Source organism: Cuculus canorus, chromosome 1 (genome assembly GCF_017976375.1).
Source record: "Cuculus canorus isolate bCucCan1 chromosome 1, bCucCan1.pri, whole genome shotgun sequence".
In the NCBI taxonomy this organism is placed as follows: domain Eukaryota; kingdom Metazoa; phylum Chordata; class Aves; order Cuculiformes; family Cuculidae; genus Cuculus; species Cuculus canorus.
The window spans coordinates 136,938,222-136,962,564 of NC_071401.1; the positions used below are offsets into that span (position 1 = coordinate 136,938,222).

General features: G+C 38.3%; 1 protein-coding gene across 1 annotated transcript in view; it reads left to right on the plus strand.

Annotated features, from left to right (window-relative positions):
* Positions 1-3,008: 3,008 nt before the first annotated feature.
* Positions 3,009-24,343, plus strand: part of ETNK1 (ethanolamine kinase 1) — a 32,288-nt gene continuing 10,953 nt past the window's right edge. Inside the window, exons 1-5 of the mRNA XM_054077362.1 lie at positions 3,009-3,313; positions 14,374-14,633; positions 15,464-15,604; positions 17,154-17,296; positions 23,733-23,816. Coding sequence (XP_053933337.1) covers positions 3,158-3,313; positions 14,374-14,633; positions 15,464-15,604; positions 17,154-17,296; positions 23,733-23,816 — 784 coding nt within the window. The 5' untranslated portion in view covers positions 3,009-3,157. The remainder of the gene's footprint in view (positions 3,314-14,373; positions 14,634-15,463; positions 15,605-17,153; positions 17,297-23,732; positions 23,817-24,343) is intronic.

Below are 24,343 nucleotides of genomic sequence, written 5' to 3' on the forward strand. Positions count from 1 at the left end.
AAAAAAAGTAGCATTCTTGGAAACTTGAGAAGGAATCCCAGACTTCAGAAGGTGTTGTTGGGGCTTTGATTTGAACATAGCAAATATTTGCAGGAGACAACAAGTTAAAAGGAAAGGAAACAGTCTGAGTAGCTAACTGTAACTTTTATTGGACTCTTTTAAAAGAGGAATTAAGAATTCCCAATGCACCATGAGGACAAACGAAAAAGATGTGTCTTTATACCATGACCAGAAAGATGTAAGTGCTACTGCCTAAGTGGTTTTGGTTCTTTCATCTATCTGGTAAGTATTTAGTAGGCAGAAGCTCAGTTCTCTTGATTCCCAAACTCATAAGCACTATGACGGCTCCAACTTCCCCCCACTTCATGTTTAAAATATATTCACAGCCACCTTTCAGAAGTTTAGTCAGACTTGGGCAAGTTAGCAAGGCTTCTCAGAGTTAACAACTGAAAGCTCCTGGTAGAAGTATTATGTTCAGCATTAGCAAGATTGAATTTCTGTTTAGATCAGTTCTTGTATATTTAACATACGGAAGCTGGAGCGTTCAACCTTTGATATTTTATTTCAACAAAAATGTCACTTTGCCCTTAATCCATAAATAAAGCTTAGTTTATAATCTACCAAACTGCATGAGCAGAAGCAGAGGGTACCATGTGTCACATGTTTGATCGGTTAGAGTGATATTTTGCTGCTATGGTAATACTAGCTTATAGAACTGAACAGTGTATAAAGGTAAGTGTGTTTAAAGACTTTTTTTTTTCCCAATAAAAAAGAATTTAACTTTCAAAATGTCCTTATATTTAAAAAAAGAAGAATATTTAAAAAAAAAGTGAAATGGACTAATGGAAGAAATGGATAGATCTAATCAGATGAGATGGAGAAAGATTTATATAAGTGGAGAGTTGATGTATGTAAAAGACACAAAACCACAGGAAAGAGGGTTATAAAACTTGAAACAGATTCTTTTAGGGAACAGATTTTGAAAAAAAAAAAAGGCAAGCTAAAAGAATATTACCACTAGTAATATGTATAAGCTATAACATTTAGATCTGGAAACTTTATAACATTTGAAATGTGATTCAGACCCCCATATTCTTAACCTTTTAATCTTTGATAGAAAAAGACTATTAATACAGAATAACATTTAAACTAATAACACCAGCCCATTTTCATTTAAAATACAACAGAAGGAAATTTTGTTTATTGAAGAATCTTACAAAGATGGATTCCTGGCTATAAAGAGTCTAAACACTTGGTCTAAACCAGAGTTTAGCTGGAAGAGAACACTAAGATCAATGATAATGAGGAATGAGAGAAAAAAAGTTTTAAGAAGATTACTTGAAAAATTATACCAAATGTTTAATCTTGTCTCAGAGGAGAGACATAGAGGTGAGTGAAGAAAGAAGAAATACTGGGATAAGGTGAGGTGTTCAACAGAAACTTCTTTTGTGATACACCTACATAGTGAGGTCATGCAAAACTCAGGTGACAAGACAACAGCAATTCTTGGTAAAAGAAAAGACACATTTACAAGCAGGTGGGGGTGGATGATACAGTGGAAAAGTTCCTAATGTATTGCGCTTTTGGAGAGGAACACATGAAATTAATGAGAACTAAACTTGTAGAACTAGCTATTTCCCTCATCACATTTTTCATTTTGAGCATATATTATGCCTCTTTCTCCTGACTTGGGTCTTTTTAAAGTAACAACTCTTTGTGGAAGAGACTGGTCATTATCCTGTTCGTGTAGCTTTTGTATCTTGGGCTAACTCAATAAACTTGCTTTATAACAGAACTCCCTGCGTCCTCAATGTTTCCTGCATGGGAAGATTGCAGAATGTAACAGAAAGCTGATACTTGTAGTAATGTTAGGGATAGCAACAAAGTATTTCTAAAAAGGACAGGATCATTTGTTTATTTTGTTTTACTTTTTTTATTGCTAAACTGCTGTAGTCTAGTCCTGGGCTTTTTTTTTTTTTTTTTTTTTTTTTTTCCTTCAGCTGAACATTATTTAACTTCAAGGCAACAGTGCCTTTAGCATAAAACAGGAAAAAAAGAGACCATAACTGTTTGCCACAGGTCATCTCAATCATCAGGTTTTGCAGGATGAGGACCTTGCTGTTGAAAGCACAATGTCTTACGTCTGCCAGAGTGGTGTTTTCACGTCAAAATGGGAGTTGGATGGAAAGTGCAGGTACTTAAGAGGGGCTACAGGAAAGCTGGGGAGGGGCTCTGTATCAGGGATTGCAGGAATAGGATGAGGGGGAATGGTTTTAAGCTGAAAGAGGGGAGATTTAGTTGAGATATTAGGAAGAAATGTTTTCCTGTGAGGATGGCGCAGCACTGGAACTGGTTGCCGAGAGAAGTCGTGGAAGCCCCATCCCTGAGGGCGTTCAAGGCCAGGTTGGATGAGACTTTGAGCAGCTTGATCCAATGGGAGGCGTCCCTGCCCATGGCTAGATGGAAGCTAGATGGTCTTTTGAGGTCCCTTACAACGCAAACCACGCTATAAACCTATGAAAAGGATGAAGACCTTTCACCCCGAAGACGGGGCTGCTTTCTCAGCGCCCTGAGGGACCACAAACAGCATCCAAATCACCACTGGGAAGCAGAGCGAGGTGGCTTAGCGGGCTTACACCGCGCAAGGGAAAGCGGGGAAGCAAAAGGAGAGGCAACAAAGGCTGGCACAGGAACCGAGGGCAAAAATTAACCTCATCAGATAAACTCAGAGCCCGGTTACAGCCAGTCCTTTACCCGGTGATTGACAGGGGCGGCGGCGCCGCAGCTGCCACCCGCATTCCTGCACGGGGGAATGGGGGGGCGGCTCTCCCACTCCACAGCCTCCAGGAGCTTTTATTAACCACCTCCCCGGCTGCTTCGAGCCGGAGGGAGGGAGGACAGGCGCTCGGGGGCAGGTGAGCGGCGCGGGGGAGGCGGAGGGCAGGGCGCTGCCAAGGCCCGCCCGCTCTCCCAGGCTGCTCCGCTCCGCAGCCGGGAACGGGGAGGAGAAAGGGAGGGGGGAAGAGGTGGAGCTGCTTTATCGGGAGCCGAAGTGGAAATTTCCCCCCTCAGTTGCCGGCTCCACCGTAGAGGAGACGCAAGGGAGAAGCCACCTAGTCCTCGCCGCCCCGCCCGTGCGCCAAGCTCGCCCGCAGCGATGTCAAACTACATCCACGTCCCGCCCGGCTCCCCGGAGGTGCCCAAGCTGGACATCACCGTCAGCGAGCGGGGGGGGCCCGGGTACCGCCAGGGCGCCTTGCAGCTGCTGCGCCGCCTGCGGCCCCACTGGAGACCCGAGGAGGTGACGCTGCAGGTACGGGGGATGCGGGTCCCCGGCGGGGGGTGCGGCAGCCGGGAGCTGGGGGGGCTGGAGGGGGAAAGAGAGGATGGAAGGGGAAAGAGGAAGGAAAAAGAGAGAGGAAGGAAGGGGGGAGGGCGCGCGGCCATTGTGCGGGGGAGCTGCCGCCTCGCTTCCTTCCCCTCCCCCTTTCCTCCCCGAGCGCAGCCCCCTGCGCGGAGCCCCATTCGTTGGGCGGGGCGGCGCGCAGCATCCCCTGCCCCCCCGTTTCCTTCCCTATCGTTCCCTCGCCTCTTCCTCCTGCCGTGCCCTCCCTCAATGGAACTCGGCTCCCTCCCACCTCGCTGGGGAGGTGAAGCCCCCCCCCTCACCCCCGGCGTCCCCTCCGCCCGAGGGGATGCGGGGCTGGTGAGGGATGCAGGAACCCGATGAGGCTTCATCCTCCTTGCCCAGGCAGGACGTGTTCCGACAGCGGTGGGGTCTTTCCACCTCCCCAGGGAAGGAGGAGGAGGGGAAGGGGGCTGCTGAGGCGACGGGCACCGCACCGCCGCGAGTGGTGGTGAATGGATGTCCCTAAGGCGCGGCGGGGCTGGGGTTTGGGTACCAGACCCCGTCTCGACGCCCTTGCCTGCGTCTCTTAGTCTTGACCTAACGGGGCGTTATCCACTGCTTAGTCTCTGGTGCTCTCTCTAGGTGAGCAATCGTATTTATGACGAGTCATCTGCTTGAGGATTGGCCGCTTTCGCGCTTCTAGAATATACTTAACTTGGCCCAGTACAACTCTTCAGTCAATATACCTGACTAAAATAGCAGTTCAGTCAAGCGTTTTCTTATATGATCTTAAAACAGCGTTATTCAGCGGTTATCGGTATATGGAAGTGTCTTATCTTCGTAAAGACCCTCTGAAGAGAGCTGCTGGAACTAATTTGTATAGCAAAACTGAGCACGTTGAGGTGATAGCGCATAAATTGACTGAAATGGTCTGAAATTAATTGATTGGAAAAGCAAGTTGATGTGTGTCAGTCCAGTTAGCGTGAAAATAAAGCTAATGAGGTTAAATAATTTCTTTGAGAGGTGTAGCCATAAGTCCCAACATCTGGAGGTGCAGTGAAAATAGCTCTAAATCATGTAATTATACACAGCGTTGTTAAGAGTTCATGGACTCATAGAATATCTTGAAAGGGACCCATAAGTCCAACTTCAAATCCAACTCCCTGTTCCTTGCACCACTACCTAAAGTTTAAACATTTTTTTGTTCTTTTAGCACTCCAATGAGTGTATTTCTCAACAGCATATTTTTATTACTTTCATACAGGAATGCTAATAAGTGAAATGGAAACGTTCTCTTATTAAGGAAGAACTACACTGACCTTTTGGGAAACTTCTAGTAGGTTTAAGGGCAAAAAAAAAAAAGCTGCTTACTTCCTGCATAAGTCACCCTCTTTGGAAGAAGCAATTAACAGATTAAAAAACACTGGTACCATTGGTGTGGAACAGGGACTTATTTGGCTGGTCATGTAGTAGTAAAAGTAGTAGACTACTGTCCGTGGTTAGAGGTTTCTGTCTAAAAATTGTCAGAGTTTTGTTTCAACCAAGTTACTTTAAGACCAAAACTTTTAAAATTGCTTTTTTTCCCTTTTGTTCCTTTTGAACAGCATAAGAACATCCTATTTGTGAAGCTCCTCAGTGGCCTTTTCTTATTAACACTTCAGTCTGTATTTAAACTGCTGTGTATATGTGACAAGCAAGAATGCACATGATTTGAAATTGCTGCTGCAGTCCATTACACCATGCATGTTACACGTGTATCATATGCAGTAAGATACTGAAATGAAAAGTGACTCTGTTTTGTTAACAGGGTGGAGTAAACCAAAGGTCTGCCTTGAGATCCCCTCGTGCAGCATCACAGTGAAGTAGACAAAGAACATTGATAGCTGTAACCAACTGCTTTCCTTTGTTGAACTCTGCTGTTAGCTACCTTTACTCTTAATAACTTTTGGGTCAAAACAGTTAGTAAAAAGTTGAAGAGTCCAGAGTTTGCCTTTAAAAAGTTGATTAACTTCTCTTGTGAAAAATTTACTGTTGTGTGTCAAATTGTTTAGTCAGCTAAGTAATTTTGAAACTGTAGTTAGAAAATGTTAATGCTTAATCCTCACTTTCTGGAACATTTGTAAGTATCTAAAATCATGAGTGTTTTTAATTTTTTGCATCACAGCATAGAACCCAAGTGTAGGATAGTGGATGAAAATCAATTTTCAGTGCTTAAATTATTATTTTACTGCATTATATATCAGAAAGTTTATAGAATTCATAGGCTTTGCCAATTATTTGCTGAATCACAAACAGCTCTACTGTAATGTATCTTCTCTATCTCACATTGTATGATTTTTATCACTACAGAATAGTGCAAATATGCAAGTTTTTTTACATTGGTAAGGAAAAACAAAATTTTTCCAGTCTAAATGCTGATCTTAAAGTAGATATTTTGTGCATTTGTCATCTGAGAATGTACTAGGAGAGTGTAGGGCAGGGTGTTATTTTTCTAACTCTTAAATTCTTGAGGTTTGTTTTCTCTGATTTACAGTAATACAAAACAATTAAAGCAGATACTTTTTTGCAGTAGTCACTTTTGGTTCTGTAACAGCTGATTTTAGTAATAAAATTGTGGAGTAGTTCGAGTTGGAAGGAATCTCTGGAGGCCTCTCTTCCAACCTCCTGCTGAAAGCCTGACTGCTTGCTTAATTCAGAAATTGGCTGTGGTGAATATGCAAAACTATTTCATAAACAAAAATGCTGTCCAAAATTCAGATGTTTTGAGTTAGTAAGCAGCTTGAATTGTGACAGTGGGCATTCCAATTTTTATAGTCTGGAAATTCTTTATTAATGAAGTGCTAAAACAAGTAAGGTTTTATTCTTTACTATCTTAAAAAAGTTTGTATCACCCTTTGTAATGTAATGTTCTTTCCATCCTAAAGTAATCTTAAATATGCTAGCATCGTATCTTATGTGTGAAAAAAAATTGGCTGCAGAGTCCTTCAGGGATCTAAAATGATAATATGCTGGCTAACAGTGCTCTTCTCCTGACCTAAACCTGACGGGAGGGAGGGGGTTTAAAAAGAATCGGGTTTGCAAAGTGGATCAAATTCTTCAGTGAAACTCCCTTCCCTGTCTCAAATCCTGCCAGCTCCTATCATCTCCAGATAAGTAATTGTTCTTTTTATTCTCTGAAATAATTGGACCTTGCTTGTTTTCTAGTACTGTGTCTTTGTTGGCAAGATGTACATCTTTGCATTTGCCAACACTTTGCATGACTTTACTGCTACTACATTTTATAATTCTTTGCCAAAATGTATACCTGTAGCTATGAAGTATGAACACGCAAGAGAGCCATGCCTGGGTACTTTAAGCAGCAGAACTACTCCCCTTGCCCCCCCCCCCCCTTTTTTTTTTTTTTTTTTTTATATATATTCCAGGTTAGCTTTTATCCTTGTCTCTTTGTATTTTCTTCCTGAGTTGCTCTCAATAGCTTTTCTTCAGGCAGTATTTTCTGGCTGCTGCTCTAGTGTCTTTGCTTGTGTTGCTTGGTATTTTCTTTATAACAAACTATAATTAAGTTCAGATTTCTGAACTAGTTAAAATATTTCATGGTTTATTTAAACAGACAGAGTGGGATTTAAAGAATTGAAATAATTAAATGGAGAAAGGAAATATTAGTCTCTGGGAAGCGCATTAAACTAACTTTATATTTTGTATCTCAGTGTCATTACATTTTTCAAGAGAGGTTTTTATTGCCTGGCTGTTCTTAGGACATCACGCTTTTCAGCCTGTTGTTAAAGGTAGTTACCACATAAAGGGAGACGAAGGACTGAGTTCACAGGTTAACGTCCTGAAGTGCTAATATCCCTAAGTGGGGAGGTCATGAATGACAGAAAGAATAAGAAAGTTAGTTGGCTGCATTGCTGATGTGTTGTGGAAAAACTGTAATTTGAGGTGTACTTTGAACACAATGTCACAGTTAAGTGGGGAAACTAGGCAGTGTTAGGTGTCATTCGACTGGGTTTGTTTGTCCAGTCTTTTTAAGCTTCTGATGAAGCTTGATAATCTCAGTCCCTTGATGTAAAGGGTTTTTCGTGGTTTCAGTAGGTAGGGCAGCAATTGTGCGTGTGGTGACGATTTTGTGTAATTGATGTGCCATATCACAGTGCATGACGTAATCCAGTTGTGTAGGAGATAGGTGTGTTTTTGTTGATGACTGGTTCTAGTTACGGAGAATCTATAATTGCTTGGGCACAGCTTGGATCTGGCTATGTAATGGCATGTAACTTATGTAAAGACTCTTAACATTGGGAAGGAGGTTAACCATCAGAAATGCCCTAGTTCCTAGGCCCTCACTGTTACATGGTCATTTTGTGTCAAAATCTTCCAGGGGGAGGAGCAGCAAATTAGTTCTTTGAGTCTGAATAAAGTCTTTAGACTGCTTTTTCTGTTAGCTAATTTTCTTAATTTATTTGTAACTGTTCTTATCAGTATTGCAGAATCTTCAAAAAGGTCTAAAGAATTCACCACTTTAAAAGTCTTAATGTGTTTCCTGATGTTTACTGTTTTCATGTGGAATATATTTTCAGGAACAAGATGAAAAATTGCATTTCTCTTTGGGGTTTTCCTGAGATGTAAGCAAAAAAAAGAGCTTGCTCATCTTGTCACACATTTAAATCAGAATTAGTCCTGCATATCTAGCATTTTATAATAGGCTGTTGAACGTAGTTTTAAATGCTATTTATCTTAAGGATGTGAAACTTAAGACCTTAAATAAAAAAAAAAAACAAACAAACCCCAAACCAGAACACCCTCCCCCCCATTAAAAAAAAAAGCCCTGAGTCCTTCCTTGAAGTTGCAGGGTTGATGGTTTGGGAGCCAAAATAATGTTTAAGTGATGCTATATAGCATAAGTAGGAGTGATATTGGTCTCTCCATGCTGAGCAGGCAGTACCTGTGGTAGAGCACTCCAGGAGTTCAACAGAAAACTGCTTAGTTCAGCCTGTGGCCAAACTTGGCATTGAATGGTGCTGTTAACTCACAGGCTCCCTGGTAACCTTGGTGCTTCTAGCACCAAATGGTCTCGTTTGTGATCATCTGACCCCCAAAATCACATAGCAGTGACTTTCACTGGCTGAGATTAGTGATATGGCTCCAGAGCCTGGAGACCTTTGAAAGATGTTTCTCCTAAGCCTTGATGAACATATGAGAGTTTACCTAAGGCCTGCATTTTCTGGTAGTTTTACTTTGTCCTTCTTTTATGAATAGCTACTGAAAGAACAGATGGAGAAATAATTAGAATTGTTTTAAGAGATTAAATTCTTGAGAGATGTAAACTTGTGGATGTGCTCGTGTTAGACAGTCAGAAAAAAAGAATTTATATCCTACAAAACAAATGTGAAATTTTGTGAGTGTTGTAGAAGCGTGTATTAAAAGTCTGTTCTTTTCTGGAGATCTTGATGTGCAGTCTGGGGTTCAGCAGCAGAATTGGGAGAATCCCTACTTATTTATGCTGCAACTTCACGTCACTGCTCTGTTTCTACAGCAGTACAATACTACTTTCTATATTTCTTCCCTTATGGATGTAAATACAGTCTAGAAGGAAAAATATCTGCTTCGTTTTACATGTCTTCGGTGAGTGAGAAGTGCTTTCTACTTCGCCCTGTGACCCTTTTTCTGCCTGCCTGTTCTTGTTACACATAATCGTACCTTTGTTCTCATTCTTCTGAACACCTGGAACAATGTAGGATCAGAACCACCTGCTTACAAGATGGGGACATGTCTATCACGTGTCCTGTTCAGGAATCTAATAACATGATCATTGCCGATAATGACTGGTTTTAGAGTAAACTGTAAAGATGCTTCATGTCTTGGTTGAGTTTTCTGTGCTTTTCCTGGACTCGCTTGGCCTGTGTTGTTTCTACTATATGCTGCTTTCTGAGACTATTTGAGTAACTCAAGCTTATTTGTAGCTTCACTTTGTGTTCAAAGTAAGCAATTGCTATTTGGTCCCGAGAGCTAGAAAGTCTTGACTTCAGGCTAGTTCTCTGACTGGATTGTGGGCCGTATAAATACCATTTCCAGAAATATTTTCAGATTTAATTGTTGTGTTGCCTCACCTGAAATTACTTATTACAATGCTATAAGTACATATCACAATAATTGTATTTTTGCGCATTACAAGTATAACAGAATTTAATCTTGCTACTGGAAATGTCTTTTTCTGTTTCTTTCTTGACTGCTTTTGTCTCTGCATTTTTTTTTATTTACTTCTAGAATTTTGTGCTTGCTGTTCATAACTTTCTGTAGATCTTCATCTTCTTCCATGTGACCATGAGAGTTTACAGATCACCTTATCAATGTCATCAGAGTCCACTCTCCGTTTTTGCTGCTCAACTAATGCTTTTGTTACAGAACTCCTGTTTCTGCTGCTTCTCAGGTTATGCTTCAGGGAAGGCATTTAAGCTAATTCTTTAAATGCTACAGTAAAGGCATTCTGAATAAAAATAAAGTGAATATTATGTTCCTTTAGAGGTAGAAAAACATTAGATGTTTTCTCACGATGGAATATGGAAATTGTCTGCTCTGAATAATGTTATTAGAAAAGTAAGTGAACCCTTCTGCCTTTTTAAGAAGCAGTAACAGAAATGCTCCTGGGTAAATAATTACTGATAGCAGCATGTTACAAATAGATGCTAATAAGAAGCAGAGTTCCTAAATTATCAGTTGAGGGAGTCCAATTTCCTGGTTGTAGATTTCTTTTTATTAACAGTAATGAGACTTGTTTTAAGGGGATAATAGACCTGCGCAGTATGACAAAAGCTGTACGGCGCCCAGAAGTTTAACAGTTTAAGCAAATCAAATTCTTGCTGTTTCTTTGCATTGGTACTACTTAATGTCTGATATTTTCTAGTATCGCCTTAGAGCCTTGTCCTTTTCATAGTACACTTTTTTATGGAGAGAAAGGAGGCAAGCCTTATTAGAGGATTGTTTTATAAGTATTAAATAGTAGCACAAGTTCTTGTATGCTGGGAATTATTTCCTATTTTGTTTACCACCTTTGCCATTCGATAAAGACAATAGATGTATTCTTCTTCAGCAGGGGTACTGAATTTCATACTTGCTGGTTTTGATCCTTCTTAGTTCAACAGTTTTTTATTTTTTTTTTTTTTTGGCCCTGCAATGACAGGGTAAGAGCTTTTTCTAATGCTACATTTCAGAAGTTTTCATTTAAATGTCACAGACGGAGTACATTTTAGCCTGATCAACAGCTCAATCTTAATCACTTCTGCCAAGTGCTCTTTAAACTTTTTATGAGAAAATTCTGCTAAAATTTCTGAGAATCAGTACTTCTCCATTGATTTGCCATGCTCCCCAGTATGGGAAAGATACAGGCGTACTGGAGCTCACACCAGAATTTGCCATATTCCTGGCTCCCCAGAATGAGAAAGATACAGGCGTACTGGAGCAAGTCCAGCAAAGGGCCATGAAGAGGACTGAGGGAGTGGAGGATCTTTGATACAAGGAGGATCTGTGACTGTTTGTCCTAGAAAAAAGTGGGCTTATAGGAATCCTATCCATATGTATAAATAAATATATGATGGGAGGGAATGAAGAAGAGGGAGTCGGGCTTTTCTCAGTGCCCAGTGACGGACATTGCCCAGAAGGCAATGGGCACAAAATCAAACACTTGAAATTCTATCTGAACACAAGAAAAGACTTTTTGTACTGTGACAGTGTTCAAACAGTGGCACAGGTTGCTCAGACAGCTTTTAGTCTCCAGAATTTCTGGAGATTTTATTGGACACAGTCCTGGGCAGCTGGCTCTAGTTTACCCTTCTTGAGCAGGGAGGTTGAACCGAATGATCCCGAGAGATCCCTTCCCATCTAAATTGTTCTGTAACAGCACACTTACAAGGAGGAAGTTTATGAATTAATACATTGTAAATCACAAATTATACCTTTGTATTATAAGCCATACTTCTCATGCATTTAAGTACTGGCTGTTCAAATTAGATAACATGGCTTATGCATATCATCCTTCTCTGATATAGTGTGCGTGTTGTTGCAACAATTTGCTTACGTACACAGAGAGAACTTAAAACGTCTACGTAAGTGTCAAGCAAAAGAATAAGGTAGTTTTGAGTACAATTGTATTCTTGTTAATTTGAAAACAGTTACTTGTGGTGCTAAAACAGTACAGTTTTTAGTTGCACTGATTAACATCGTAACAATTCGTTTCTGTGAAGACTGTTGAAGGCTAGATTCTTCATCACTTGTCTCCTGGTTTTGGCTATTAAGATAATAGCTGTTAAAATAAGTCCATAAATTGTAGAGACTTAATTTTGAGTCTATCAAGGAGACTTTGTAAGCAAGTTTATTTGAATTCATGGCTATTGTGTGTACATCAAAGGTATAGGATTTGCTACTTCTGCAAGATTTGAGTGTTCATAACTGTTTAAGAAAATGCAATACCTTCATATCCTCTGCTATTCTGTGGCTTTCCTTGGGAACCTGAGCTATTTCTTGTTATTTATGATGACAAGTTAAGCTTCTCTGGTCCTTTTCTGCATTTATTGATGAGTTCACCACATCACATAGGGGTGCTGAGGAAGCAAGGCATAACAGCTAAAACACAGCATTTTCCACTGTGAAAGTCTTGTATTTTACTAAATGGGGAGACTTGACTCAACATCAGAATTTCTTCTTTAGGAATTAAAAAATAATTCCTTCTGGTGCTTGATTTATCTAAACCCCTGAGATATGGAAACAAGCTGTCACTTTTCAAAATAAAAGCTATCTCTGGAAGGAGAAAAATAAGTGAAAATTTCTAAATTGTATTTTGCTTTAAAAAGAATTAAAAAGGAAAAACTCAAACCCCACAACAAAAAGCTCCACTCAAAGCATCCAAGGTTCTAAGGAATGATGATGGCAGTGAAGAGAAGTTGCCTGTTGTTGACGTGTATTTTTAATAAAAGTGCCTTTTCATTTAATATTAAGATTTAGTAAGGTCTGAAATGCAACAGACTGCTCCATTTCTTAGTATTTTTGTTCTGGGCCTGACTTGGAGTTTGAGGGAGAAGGCATGCAGGAGAATGCAGGAATGGGCATTAGTAAATGAGGAATTTTAACTGTTGTCACTGAACACTTGGTGTTTCGGTTCTGATACATAGTTTTTATTTTTCATATGATTTTTTTTTTAATTCTATTCTAATTAGGAATTTAAAAAAATATACATAATCAGGGTCTTCAGGTTGCCTATAAATAGAAGCTGCTTGCAGCTTCGAGGACCTGCATAGTTTGAAAAAGTTCTAATAAAGGTCATCAGACCATGTGTCTGTCTATTGTGCGTATGCTAGAAGAGTTTACTAAATGAGAATTAATGTTGAAAGCACTTCCTAAACTAAGATACTTCTTTAAACTTGCAGGATGTTCAAGGGAAAGTTTTATGCTACTTCTAGTGCAAGGTCCTGAAAGGAGGCTCTCTGCTTTGTGGGAGGGTTTATTCACTTTTTAATTAAGTTGTAATTAGAAGTTTGAGTTCTATAGAGTGAGAGAAGAGGCATGACTGTAAAGACTTAAAAAAAAAAAAAAAATTAAACCTGAATATAAATTACAGTTGCTGTAAGAACTTTTACTTTAAATTGTTTACTTCTCATGTTTAAGACTGCAGGAGGCTATTTAGTAGTTACGAAAATATTGGTGGTGTTGTGATTTTGTGTTTATGGCTTGTCCCTCAGTCACTTACCTAACAATTAGAGTTAATAGGGGTAGTGATCATCTAGCAAGTTCTTAAGCATTCAGTCTGTTCTTAAGCATTCAGTCTGAGTTGACGGAGTGCAAAGGATTTGAAAGAGCCAAGCATCTGTTTCCTGAGCTGTAAAACTGTCGTGGATTGTAGGAGGAGATTAAAAACTGCTGTGTTACTCTTGCAGACATTGAGTTGTATTTCAGATGCTTGACTAGATGCTGCTGGATACACGCAGCGCAGTAACTCAGCATCTAGTCTGCTTGTAAGATGGTATCTGTGAGAGTTCAGCCTGTGTAATGACTATTTTAGGCCTCATCAGCAAATGTGAAAGGAGAAGTGGTGATCATGGAATGGGATTTTTGTTGGCCTGCCCCCTGCTGCCTCTCTCATAGGTGGGAACTTGTAGTACCCATACATCCATCATAATTTGAATGGCAGTGAGTAGGTTGTGACTAGATGTAAACATAATGCTCAAATAATGCTCTTATTTTTGAAAAAAGTTACTAGCTTCATCGTCAATGTGTGCAGGTGTTGGTGACGAGACTGGCTGAAGTCTGCTAAATGGCAGGGCTTGAAAAATGCCATTATATGTATATATCATAAGGACTTAAAATGTTTTTTAAAATCTTTTAAATGCCATGTATTGGCTATGAAGTAAAATGAGAGGATAGTGGCTCTTGTCAGAAACATTTGAATTTGGAATGGTAGTTAAGGCTGAAGGCCGGTGTCTTGAATTTAAAGTACTGTCTCAAATTTTTAGAGGACCCTAAGTGACTTGAGGAATTGTACAAACTCAAGGCTAGTGAGAAGATTAAAAGCACCAAACTCGAACTGTAGCTGACTTGAACTCTGTTTTTTGAAAAGGAGTAGTTTTGCACTCTAGGAGTATCTTTTACTAGTTGTGCACTGATCAGCAAATGCTGAAATTATGAAGTGGTGAAACTTGTTTTTGTTTCTGTCCTGCCTGTGTTCATGACTCTGTCTACTGGTTTAGGATTGCTGCCTTGTTGGGGCTTTGATTTCAGCCATTTTAATCTATCAGCTTCAGAGTTATGTGGATACTCATTTTACAATATTGAGCTTTCAGTTATTACATTTTATATGTAGTATTTCAGTAGTTCACTGTAGCGTATTTTCACACCTTCATTCTGTGTATCTTAAAGACTTCTCTTGTTAATGCTTAAGCTAGTAAATATTTGCATTTTGTGAACTAAAGTGTAGCCCTGCATTCTTTTCTGGCACAGAAAATGCGGATCTGAGTTGCTTATACGTTATTTTTACTCTTCAGCTCTTCACTGATGGAATCACCAATAAATTAATTGGCTGCTACGTGGGTGACATAACAGATGATGTCGTTCTAGTTAGGATCTATGGAAATAAGACTGAGCTCCTAGTAGATCGAGATGAGGAAGTGAAGAGTTTTCGCGTGTTGCAGGCCCACGGCTGTGCACCTCAACTATACTGTACTTTCAATAATGGCCTGTGCTACGAGTTCATGCAGGGAGAGGCACTGGATCCAGAGCATGTATGCAATCCAGAGATTTTCAGGTAAGTTTTTATTTTTTTAGTTTATTAATATTTCATTATTCAAGTTCTGTGATGCATTTGTGGTGTTCTGTCAGGCTCAAAGGTTCTCAGGGTTGGTTTATGAATAGGCAGAAAAGAAATTTCTGTAAGCCTGTGCTAAGTTGATGTTCACACTCTTGACAACTCACTGTCCTCTATCTTAGTTATCACGATATTTCAGTGCTGAACAAATGGTCCTTGCTGCCACTCCAGAAGTCTGTGCACTCATTAGAGGTCAGCTTGTTGTGAGTGTTTAACACTTGCACATTAGTGTTATGGAGATCATTTAACATGGTGGTGTTCTAGGGGGCTGGACTTGATGTAAGCAAGTACTCCTAGCTCTAACACATTCCCGTTGTGAATAGGTTCAAGTTAGTCTTCCATTGGGATCTATTTTTAAAAATTATTAGCAATGAGGAAAAAATGCTGATGTCTTAAGGTTGTAGATTTCCATGTATGCACAGAAATTTGTTTGTCTAACAATGGCAGCTAATTTGAGTCAAATCTTCTAAAGATTAAAATTGAAGAGCTGACTGTAAAAACAGGTGAAGTATGCGTGCTGTAACTGAACTCCAATCGCTCCTGCCTCCCCTCTCTCAAGTAGTGCTGCTGCTGACTGAGTCTTGAAGGATGCTACTGTATAACTGTGCTGCTCTTGTTTAAACCCTCTTTGGATTCCCTTGCTGCATTTTTTACAGTTTTTCTGCTAAATATTTATTGTAGTTGTCTTCTCTTTTTACTAGGAAAAATAGGATAAGACTGTCAGATATACATTAAATATAATATCAATTTCAACTTTATTTTTGTTTTAGACTCATTGCCAGACAGCTTGCTAAAATCCATACTATTCATGCACACAATGGATGGATCCCTAAATCTAATCTGTGGCTGAAGATGGGGAAATACTTCTCTCTCATACCCACAGAATTTGCAGATGAGGAAGTAAATAAAAGGTAGGTATTTCATTATGTGCTTTCCTGACTTCCCATTCCTTCTGGTTAAGGGATAGAAGAATATTTTCTAATAAAAAAAGTTTGCAATACCACATAGTATGAGGTTTGTAAAACATTTTTTCATACTCTTTCATACTGAAGTAGCTGTATATATGTCAAATATGATGAGGAGTGTCTTTTAATTCACTTGGTATGTTGTATATGTATATACACTTTGTACTGTCCAGTCAACCCAAAAACTATGATGGTAGTTTTCTTTACTTTTTTAAGGAACCAAGGTCAAATCACATACTACTTCAGGTTGCTGTCTAAACAGTTTTTAAGAACCATCAGTCTCGAACTGAAACCTGTGGTCAGTGAATACTAAAAGCGTGTTTCCTGGGGTTACAGGAGTACTGCTTGTTGTGCATTCTGACCTGCACTACTTACATGTCTCATATTAGTTCTGTTTATAGGTTTGTCCAAAACTGTGTGATGTAAAAGTTAGTTAATGAAAGGCTTTTTGGGATGATGAGATGAGCTCTCCAGGTGTTTTCCAGAAGAGAAAAAAGTATCCACACAGTCAATGTAGACCTGTGCTATCATGGAGTATGAATAATAAGTCTGGGCTTAAGGGTTTAATTACTCTTTTTATCATCCCAATATAGCTCTTCAGTTGTAAATTAAACTAGTTTTTTTCTTAGGAGTTTAACAAAATAAAATATTTCCAAAGATTTCTAGCATCAGTCACTGGAAGATTGGGACAAGAGAAATGACAAAACTAGGAGCAATGTTTAACCTAAATAAAATTCCTGTCCTGTAATCCAAAGCTTGAGTTCGAGACAATGTTTCTCAGGGAGTGGAGAAACTCCACTCAAATCAAACTTTTAAGCCAAATCTGTAATTTGGAAATGTTTGTGTAACATAATTAAACTTCATATCCCTCAGGAAGCGGATTCCGGCTAAAAGATGTTCTTTGTGGAACTTCTTTTGAAATCACTGATGTCAACTGCCCTTCTTGCTGCATTGTAGTTAAGAATGCTCTACCAAAGTTTGAATTTTTTTTTTTTTTTTTTTAATTCTACAACATGGAATTCTTAAGAAAACTGACAACTTGAGTGGTTGATTGAAAATCTAGAATATAAAATGGCTACTTAAGTATATTTACTGTAACTAGTACTAAAATGAATGTTTCATTTCCTCTGTTAAGATACAAACGGTGCTTCATTCTTACTGTTCTGTATTGATCTTGAGGGAAACAGCGAATTAACTTCATGCTGTAACTGTTTTGATCTTTACTCCTTTTAAAAATGTGCAGGATTGTATTCAAGTTCTGCTCCTAATTTTTGGACTACTGTCATGTTTACAGCACAAATAGTGTTCAGAGAACTGTGTTTTGGGGAGGACAGAAATATTTGTCAATAATTTGCCATTGTGCCAAAGGAAAGAGTGTCCTGGTTTGTAAGAAGGTCTATTGAACTATTTGCAATAAGTATGTAGAGAAAATAAACACTTGGTATGGAACACAGAGTTCTAAGTATTAACTCTTAAATTTCTTATACCTGAAAAGGTTTTTAAGTGACATTCCAAGTCCTCAAGTTCTTCAGGAAGAGATGGCCTGGATGAAGGAAAGACTGTCAAATTTAGGATCACCGGTGGTACTCTGTCACAATGACCTGTTGTGTAAGAATATTATTTACAACAAGAAACGAGGTAGGTATTGAGCTAAAACAGCAAGTAGTGAGTGACATTGTTTATGCTGTAATTGCATTTAATACATCAATGGCGTCATTTTACTGACTTGTTCAAATGAACTTAGTTTGAGCTTTTAAGACCCAATGTTATGGTAGTGATATCTGTGCAAATATAAAGTTGCTTAATTACCTAATTCTCATTTGTATGTTACTCTACAAAGGAAGAATGTTGGTGTTCCTTGTTTTTTTAATGTATTTATTTCCTAGCCTGCCTGTATGACTAAGCTTCAGAGTATGTAATTGTTGGTGTTAATTCTATTCCAGTTATATAAAGTTTTAGGGGGAAAAAAAAATAATCATATGAGCATAGGAAATAACCTGAAGGAACTTTCTCCTATAGTGTGTATTGTTCTGGCTTGTGGTTGAAAGAAGACACTTCCATGTTGAAGTAACTTAGTGATACTTAATACTATATTTAGCGACTCTATTTTCTGCATAGGTGCACGGGCATCTTAAATATTTCTTTTGCAAATATAAGCTTTATTCAAACAGTTGTAGGCAGCACACTTTTTGGCAAAGATTAATTACTTTGGGTTTTATTATAATACATTTAACTCATTTATGTAATTAATGAATGACTTTTTAAAATCTTCAAAGCTTCTGTATAAACTTAGATTTTTAATTCTTCATTTTAGTGGTTTGAGGTTCGGTTACTAAATTAATCGATTAAACAAGATATGAAAACAAAGAAAAAAGGCAAACTTGCAACACTAAAATGGCCATCGTGCAGTAAAAATGCACAACTTTCCTCCCACTTCAAATATCTGAGCCAAGAGCAACAAATTCATCAAATTAGATTGAGATTTTCTTTTATAGTGAGGATTCCTTCTAGTATCTTCCTATTTGCTTGTGATAGTTTGGTGTCTAAGCCTAAAGTGCGTGAAGTAAATGACTGTGAATGGAACTGAAGTATTCTTCTTCAGTCGTCATTGGTCTTTGACCTCTTCAGCTTAAATACTTTAAGTTCTAAATAAAAACTAATGAAAACTTGCTGGAGTTGATTCCAGTAGGAAAAACTGTATAACCAGTTCCTGCATCCGATATACACAGAATGCATGCAGGTTGAGGAAAGAAAGTCGTTTGGTGGCTTGTATACAAGTTTCCATCTGAATAATATCACTTTTTAAGGGAATTGCTAGTGCTTCAAGTTAGATAAGTGTATACATATCATGCTAACATAAGTTTTAAGTTCTAAGAATTCAGTACCACACTTAAGTGATTTTACTTCATTTCGACCGTGGGTTATAGGCCTACTTAAAAAGAGGGGGACAGGGAGAAAACATGGAAGGTATGCAAAAAAAATCATCTTAAGCACATTGGAGTAGTGACGTTGTAGTACCAAAATTAAATCTGTTGTTACTGTATGGATTTTTCCAGTGCTGAAACTACCTTGAGTTTTAGCATTCCAGAATAGACCCATTGAGGTAAAACTGATTTTTATGCTTACTTTTGATAGTAGAGCCATACTGGAAAAGAAATTGGAGGACTTCCTTTAAAAGGTTTACTATCATGATCAATATGCTTGAAGTTCTTTTAAAAGAAATGCTATATGCCTTTTCTTTTTGTAAACAGAATGGAGGAAAAATGCATCACTTATGAGCAATCCTACAGTAATGAGTGTGTGAGTGCTTAGTATTTGGGGACAAGGTGGGGAGGAGGGAAGTGTGTGAAGTACTTTGGCTTCAAGCTTGGGGGGAAGACTTGGAAATATGAAATAAATATGCTTATTAAACTTATGTTTGAATTTTGCACGCGTACCATGCTGTAAAACTTCTGCAGTCTGGGTACAGCAGGTACTGTTTTCTTAGTAACCAAACCTCAATGCCATCTGTAGAAAGACTATTTGTCATATGAAAGCTTTCTTACAGTGTACTTTTTACAGAGCAAAAGATAGCAATCTGTCTGTTAATCTCTATGTTAACGTTGTACTGTGATTTTTAGAAGTGGAAGCTCAACTTTAACTGTAAATGAACGTGCATTGCTGCAACTCTGCTTAGCAGAGCAAAAGCTTTTATTGGTATACAAAACAATTTTGCAGGAGCACAAAATAGAATCTTTAAAGATGTGTTTCGTTAGGAATGGCATCAAACTGTATGAAGGTAGTTAACAGCTTAGGTGATGCTGTACTTTTACTAAATTTACTCTTCCAGCTTAGGAAGGTTTCTGTGCATCAAAATGATCTTTGTGACCCTAAACTGGAATTAAGAGAGAACTGATCTTCTTTAACAACAACTTTTTTTTCTTCTCTCCTTAGTAAAGTTTGTGTGAAGTTGATAGTGTTAATCTAGCTTTTCAGAAGCTGACACAAAATAACTCACTGGTTTTAGCAACACTGCATTTACATTGTTTGTGAATGCTTAATTTGCACATTTACTAGGTGCACATATGTATGTGTTTAAGCTACAAATGGATACTTAGGACTATCAATAAATACTAGGACTCCTGTCCAGTGCAGTTAGAAGGATTATGGATTTGTCCCAGTGCTTTGCTTTACCCTTGTCCTGTGCATTAAATTAATATTAAGTTTTTAGACTGAAGCAAAAAGCATAGTTGTGCCACATACTGGTTTTGAGAATAACTGTTCTCGTGTCCTTAAATTTTATTCCTGAGACTGGAATAGCATGTTGAATGCTAGCTTCATTTAATGGAGTTTCACTCTTCTGATTTGAATTTGTTCACGCTGTGTCTGAGAGAACTCTGCCTCTTGCTGTTTTGTTAATGTCCGTTTTCAGCCACTCAGGAGATGAAAATTAGCAAGTGTTACTTTACGTAACTTTTAATTATCAGTGTCATCTACTCTTTGAAGGATATAACTCAGACCTTCACATTACCTTTAATTACAGTTTGGACATAAAGATAGCCAAAATATACTTGATGCTTGGTACTGCTTATTTATAAACCTTGTGTTCTCATGCTCTTAAATCTTGGGGTTTTTTTCCCCAGTGCTACCTAGGAGTTTCCAAAAATACCTGATATTTTAAGAGTATTCAACTACTTGTTATTCAATAAGATCAAGTATCAGTATTCTTTTGTCTGTATCTATGTGCTCTTTTGAACATATTAAAATTACCTGTGAGGAAGTTAAGTGTGTAGGTAGATGGCTATTTTGTTCTGTTTGTTCCCTCTGCCTACCCAATGTTTTCTATGATCTTTGGTAGGAGTCTGTGGGTGCTCAGTGCTTCTGAAGACTGAGGTATGTTTAAGGCTTCTGGTTTTGATCTAAAAACCTATTTTGTTTTGCAAAGCTATATTGGGTGTTTATAGCTAATATTATTTTTTGGGTACATGACCCATTTGTGAATTTTCACCTATGTTCATAGGGCAGATTGTTGTCTTTACCAAAGCTGTCTTCCAGGGCCTCAGTGGCTCACCCAATGAGCAGGATGGGATGGAACTCGGGATACATCATTCTGCTGTAGGTAACTACAGCTAGAACTTGCACGTCTAAGGTGCAAATGCTTACCTTATGAAGCCATTAGAAGTGAAGAACAGCTAAAAGGAGAGGTGTCATCACCCTCCTACCTTTAGCTCCCTGAGAAGATCTAGCAGATGCTTTATTGACTTCATCTATTTAACAAAAATAATTTCCAGTGTATTGAACAATTTGTGCTCAATTTTGTATATTTATTGCTTTATATGTTGTCTACTCTAGAAGACCCCTGGGAGAAAGGAATGTGTTTCAACTTGAAATAATCAATACTCTTGATGTCTCTATTCTTGTTGACAAGAGCAGCTTCTCCAGAGAGATGATTAGAGCCTAGTTTTAAATCGTGTCCTGCTTCAATTAAATACAAATGTGCTTAGACTAGTGTCTCTAGCTCCCAGTGATATCAGACTAGGTCTGCCTGCTCCCAGCGATATCAGTGGGACGTACAAATTATACTTGTTAAAAACCTCTTAAAGAGAGCTAACTACTTTACTACTAATGTAAGCTGTATCTTTTAGAAGTGGCTTTCCCATATGAACTGCAGTAAATCTTAAAAATAACTTCTAATACTATGGATATTTCAAGAACTAATGCAAAATTTCTTCTGCATCTTCTAAAACAAGGTAACTGGGACATTGGCATTATGAATTTATGAAGTGGCAAGCTGAGGTTTTGCTTTCTTTCAGTTTCAAAAAAGAACTGAGCATCTTTTTGTTCAGCTTTCATGTAAAAAAATTAAATTTAAGATTGAGTTCCGCAATAGCAGGAGTCTGAAAGAGATGTGTAAAAATGCTGCACTCTCGCTTTGAACTTTCTTCTTATCAAGTGTGAGTCTGCCTAGGTTTCTTCATCTGCTGCAGATTAGGTATGCCATTTTTGCTGCCTTGTGGTGTCATGCACCACTCTACTTGTGCACTGACTGAAGTTTATCACATCGCTTGTTCACATGCATTTCCCCGTAGAATAATGCCTAGTAACTGCCTCACCTGTATTTTGTTAAATTCAATTTCTTATTGTATGTAATGTTACTGAAGTGATAGCTGTACTTAAAAATGCGTACTAGTACATAGGTATGTTCAAGATGAATTTGTATATGAGAAACTTGCAAGTATTTATGTTGATATTTTGCAAGCAGACTTTTATGTGCCTTGTTTGTATTTTATGTGAGGGGGAAAAAGAAAAAAAAAACCCTTTAAATACAAGAAATATTAAATGTTTGGAGGGTGCAGGCTGTTCAGGAGATGAGTTGTGTAGCAGAATATTAACCAGGATTGGTCTGTGCATTTTAGCTGGTTTGTAACTTAAAGGTGTTTCTTTTAGAAGTAGTGTTAAAGAACCAGTGGCAAGAGCAAGCATATGAATCTGCCGACCAAACAGTGGCAGACGCTAATCTCTGCAAAGATTATAGGATCTTGTCTGCACCTGCTATAAAATATCTCGTCCCTCTAGAGAACCTCACTTTTCCATTGTCAACAAGATTTTCTGTGGAGGAGCTAGCTGCTTTGCAGGCTGTTTTCATATTGTTTTGTTTAACCTCATAATCTTGGTAAGCAATCATCTCTTTCTGGGCAAGTGAGGATAAACTCTGACTTGGAGGATTGTGAATAAGTGATTCTGTTTTGTATTGTGGCCTTTTTACTTCCATTATAAGTGTTTAGACCAGAAGATTTATCCACTTAGAAAATATTAATGTGTTTATTTCAAATACAGTAAAGATGAACTGTGTAGGAAGGACTACTTCTAACAAAATTGTTCTGTGGTAACTTGATCAGAACATTTATCTGGCTAAATTATTGTATTTGATATGTGAGATACCCATATATCTCAAGGAGGCAGTATATCAGTTAAAATCATTAGGCTAGAAAATGCATAGCATGCGTAACTTTTAACATTATTCTTGATTTACTTTTTTCGCCTGGAGTTCTGTTAGCATAAATATCTGTTAGATGCTTTAAGTCGTAAGAAGATCCTTCATTGTAATGGAAGGAATGTATTAAGTTATTATACAGCTAGTTATCAAAAGAGTGGGTATAGAGAAGGAGAAGGGTGCAGCTGTGAAAATTGCCCATTTCAGCATAGCAGTGAGAAATGCAAGGTTTTACATTTTAAAGTTGTGGTGTAAACAGTTCTTAAGTTAACTCATTTCTTCCTTTTTTGACGTTTTCAGTAATTTTGCTGGTTTCCCTTAAAACAAGAGCTCTAGTTCTACCTAATCCATCTTTTTAATGTTTTGACTGTTTGTGGTTTAGATGTTCTTGAGCAGCTTCAATGCTGTATTAGCTTGAATGAAGCATTCCTACCCACTTCACCCATTTCCAAATGTAATTTGGAAACATTTTAGAGGCTGTTTGCTGCTGTATCAATCCTTGTATGCATAACACTACATAGCTTCATAGTTTCAAGGACAGTCTGGTTTCCAGAAGCTAGTGTAAGCGAGCTAAAAAAAGCAAGGATTAGGAATGTGCTTGCTTTGTAAGTGTGTTTGGAAGGCATAGGAAGTATCAACACGTTAAAAGAAATATAAGCATGTTGCAATGTGTTAGTCCACTGTAGTTGCATGCCTGTGTGAGAATAAATGGGACTGCTTTGTTTAGCCAGGGGGAAAAAATTGATCTGCTATTTTTAAGTAAAGTTTAAATGTAGGATCTTCAGCTGTATAGAAATACAGCTATATTTTGAAGGTAAGGGGTGCCCTCATGTGGTAGAAGTTAAAATTGAAATTCTGCTTTTCAGAGTTTAATTGGTAACTATAAGCTCTAAGTAATTATTTAAGAGCTTTCTTGAATGAATATTCAAAGAATCTCATAATAATCGCAGACTTACTCTTGAGTACACACAGCTGGGCACAAGTAAGGCAGGTGTGTGGTTTTGTTTTGGTTTCCCCCAAAAACTTCAAAGGACATCGAAGGATTAGGGCTGTGGCTTCATTTGATATGGACTCTGATGTTGCTGCTGTTGTCTCTCATAGGTGATGTGCAGTTCATAGACTATGAGTACTCTGGATACAACTACCTGGCTTATGACATTGGAAATCACTTCAATGAATTTGCAGGTAAAAATTTAATTTCTGAGGTAAAGGTTAACTAGCTTTATGAAAAAAAATCTCATTCTGGTGCACTCTTTCCCTTTGTGTATATATGCGTGTATACACCTGCTCATATGATGATATCAAGATGTGTTGATGTCTCATCTTGCAGGCCAATTGCAACTCTGCTAATCCAGAAATGGGAACATAATGTCCTAAGTTTTGGTAGAGTTTGATAGGTAAATACAGAACTTGCAACTCTTACGGTATCCTTCTGTGAAATGACACAGCAGAGACAGCCTGCTAATGAAATACTATGCATATATCTTCTACAGCATTGGTATGCGAGGTCTGACATAAAACCCCCTGAGACTGTGCCTGTAACTCTTTATTTAACAAATTAAGAAAATCAGCTGTGATCACCTTCAAAATAGTTCCCGTCTGGGTTGACACACTCAAGACAAACTCGTTGAATCTCAGAATACAGGTAGAACATGTATGTAGCTAAAAACGCATACCACACAAATCTTTCTGCTGTGTTGAACACTGATTCA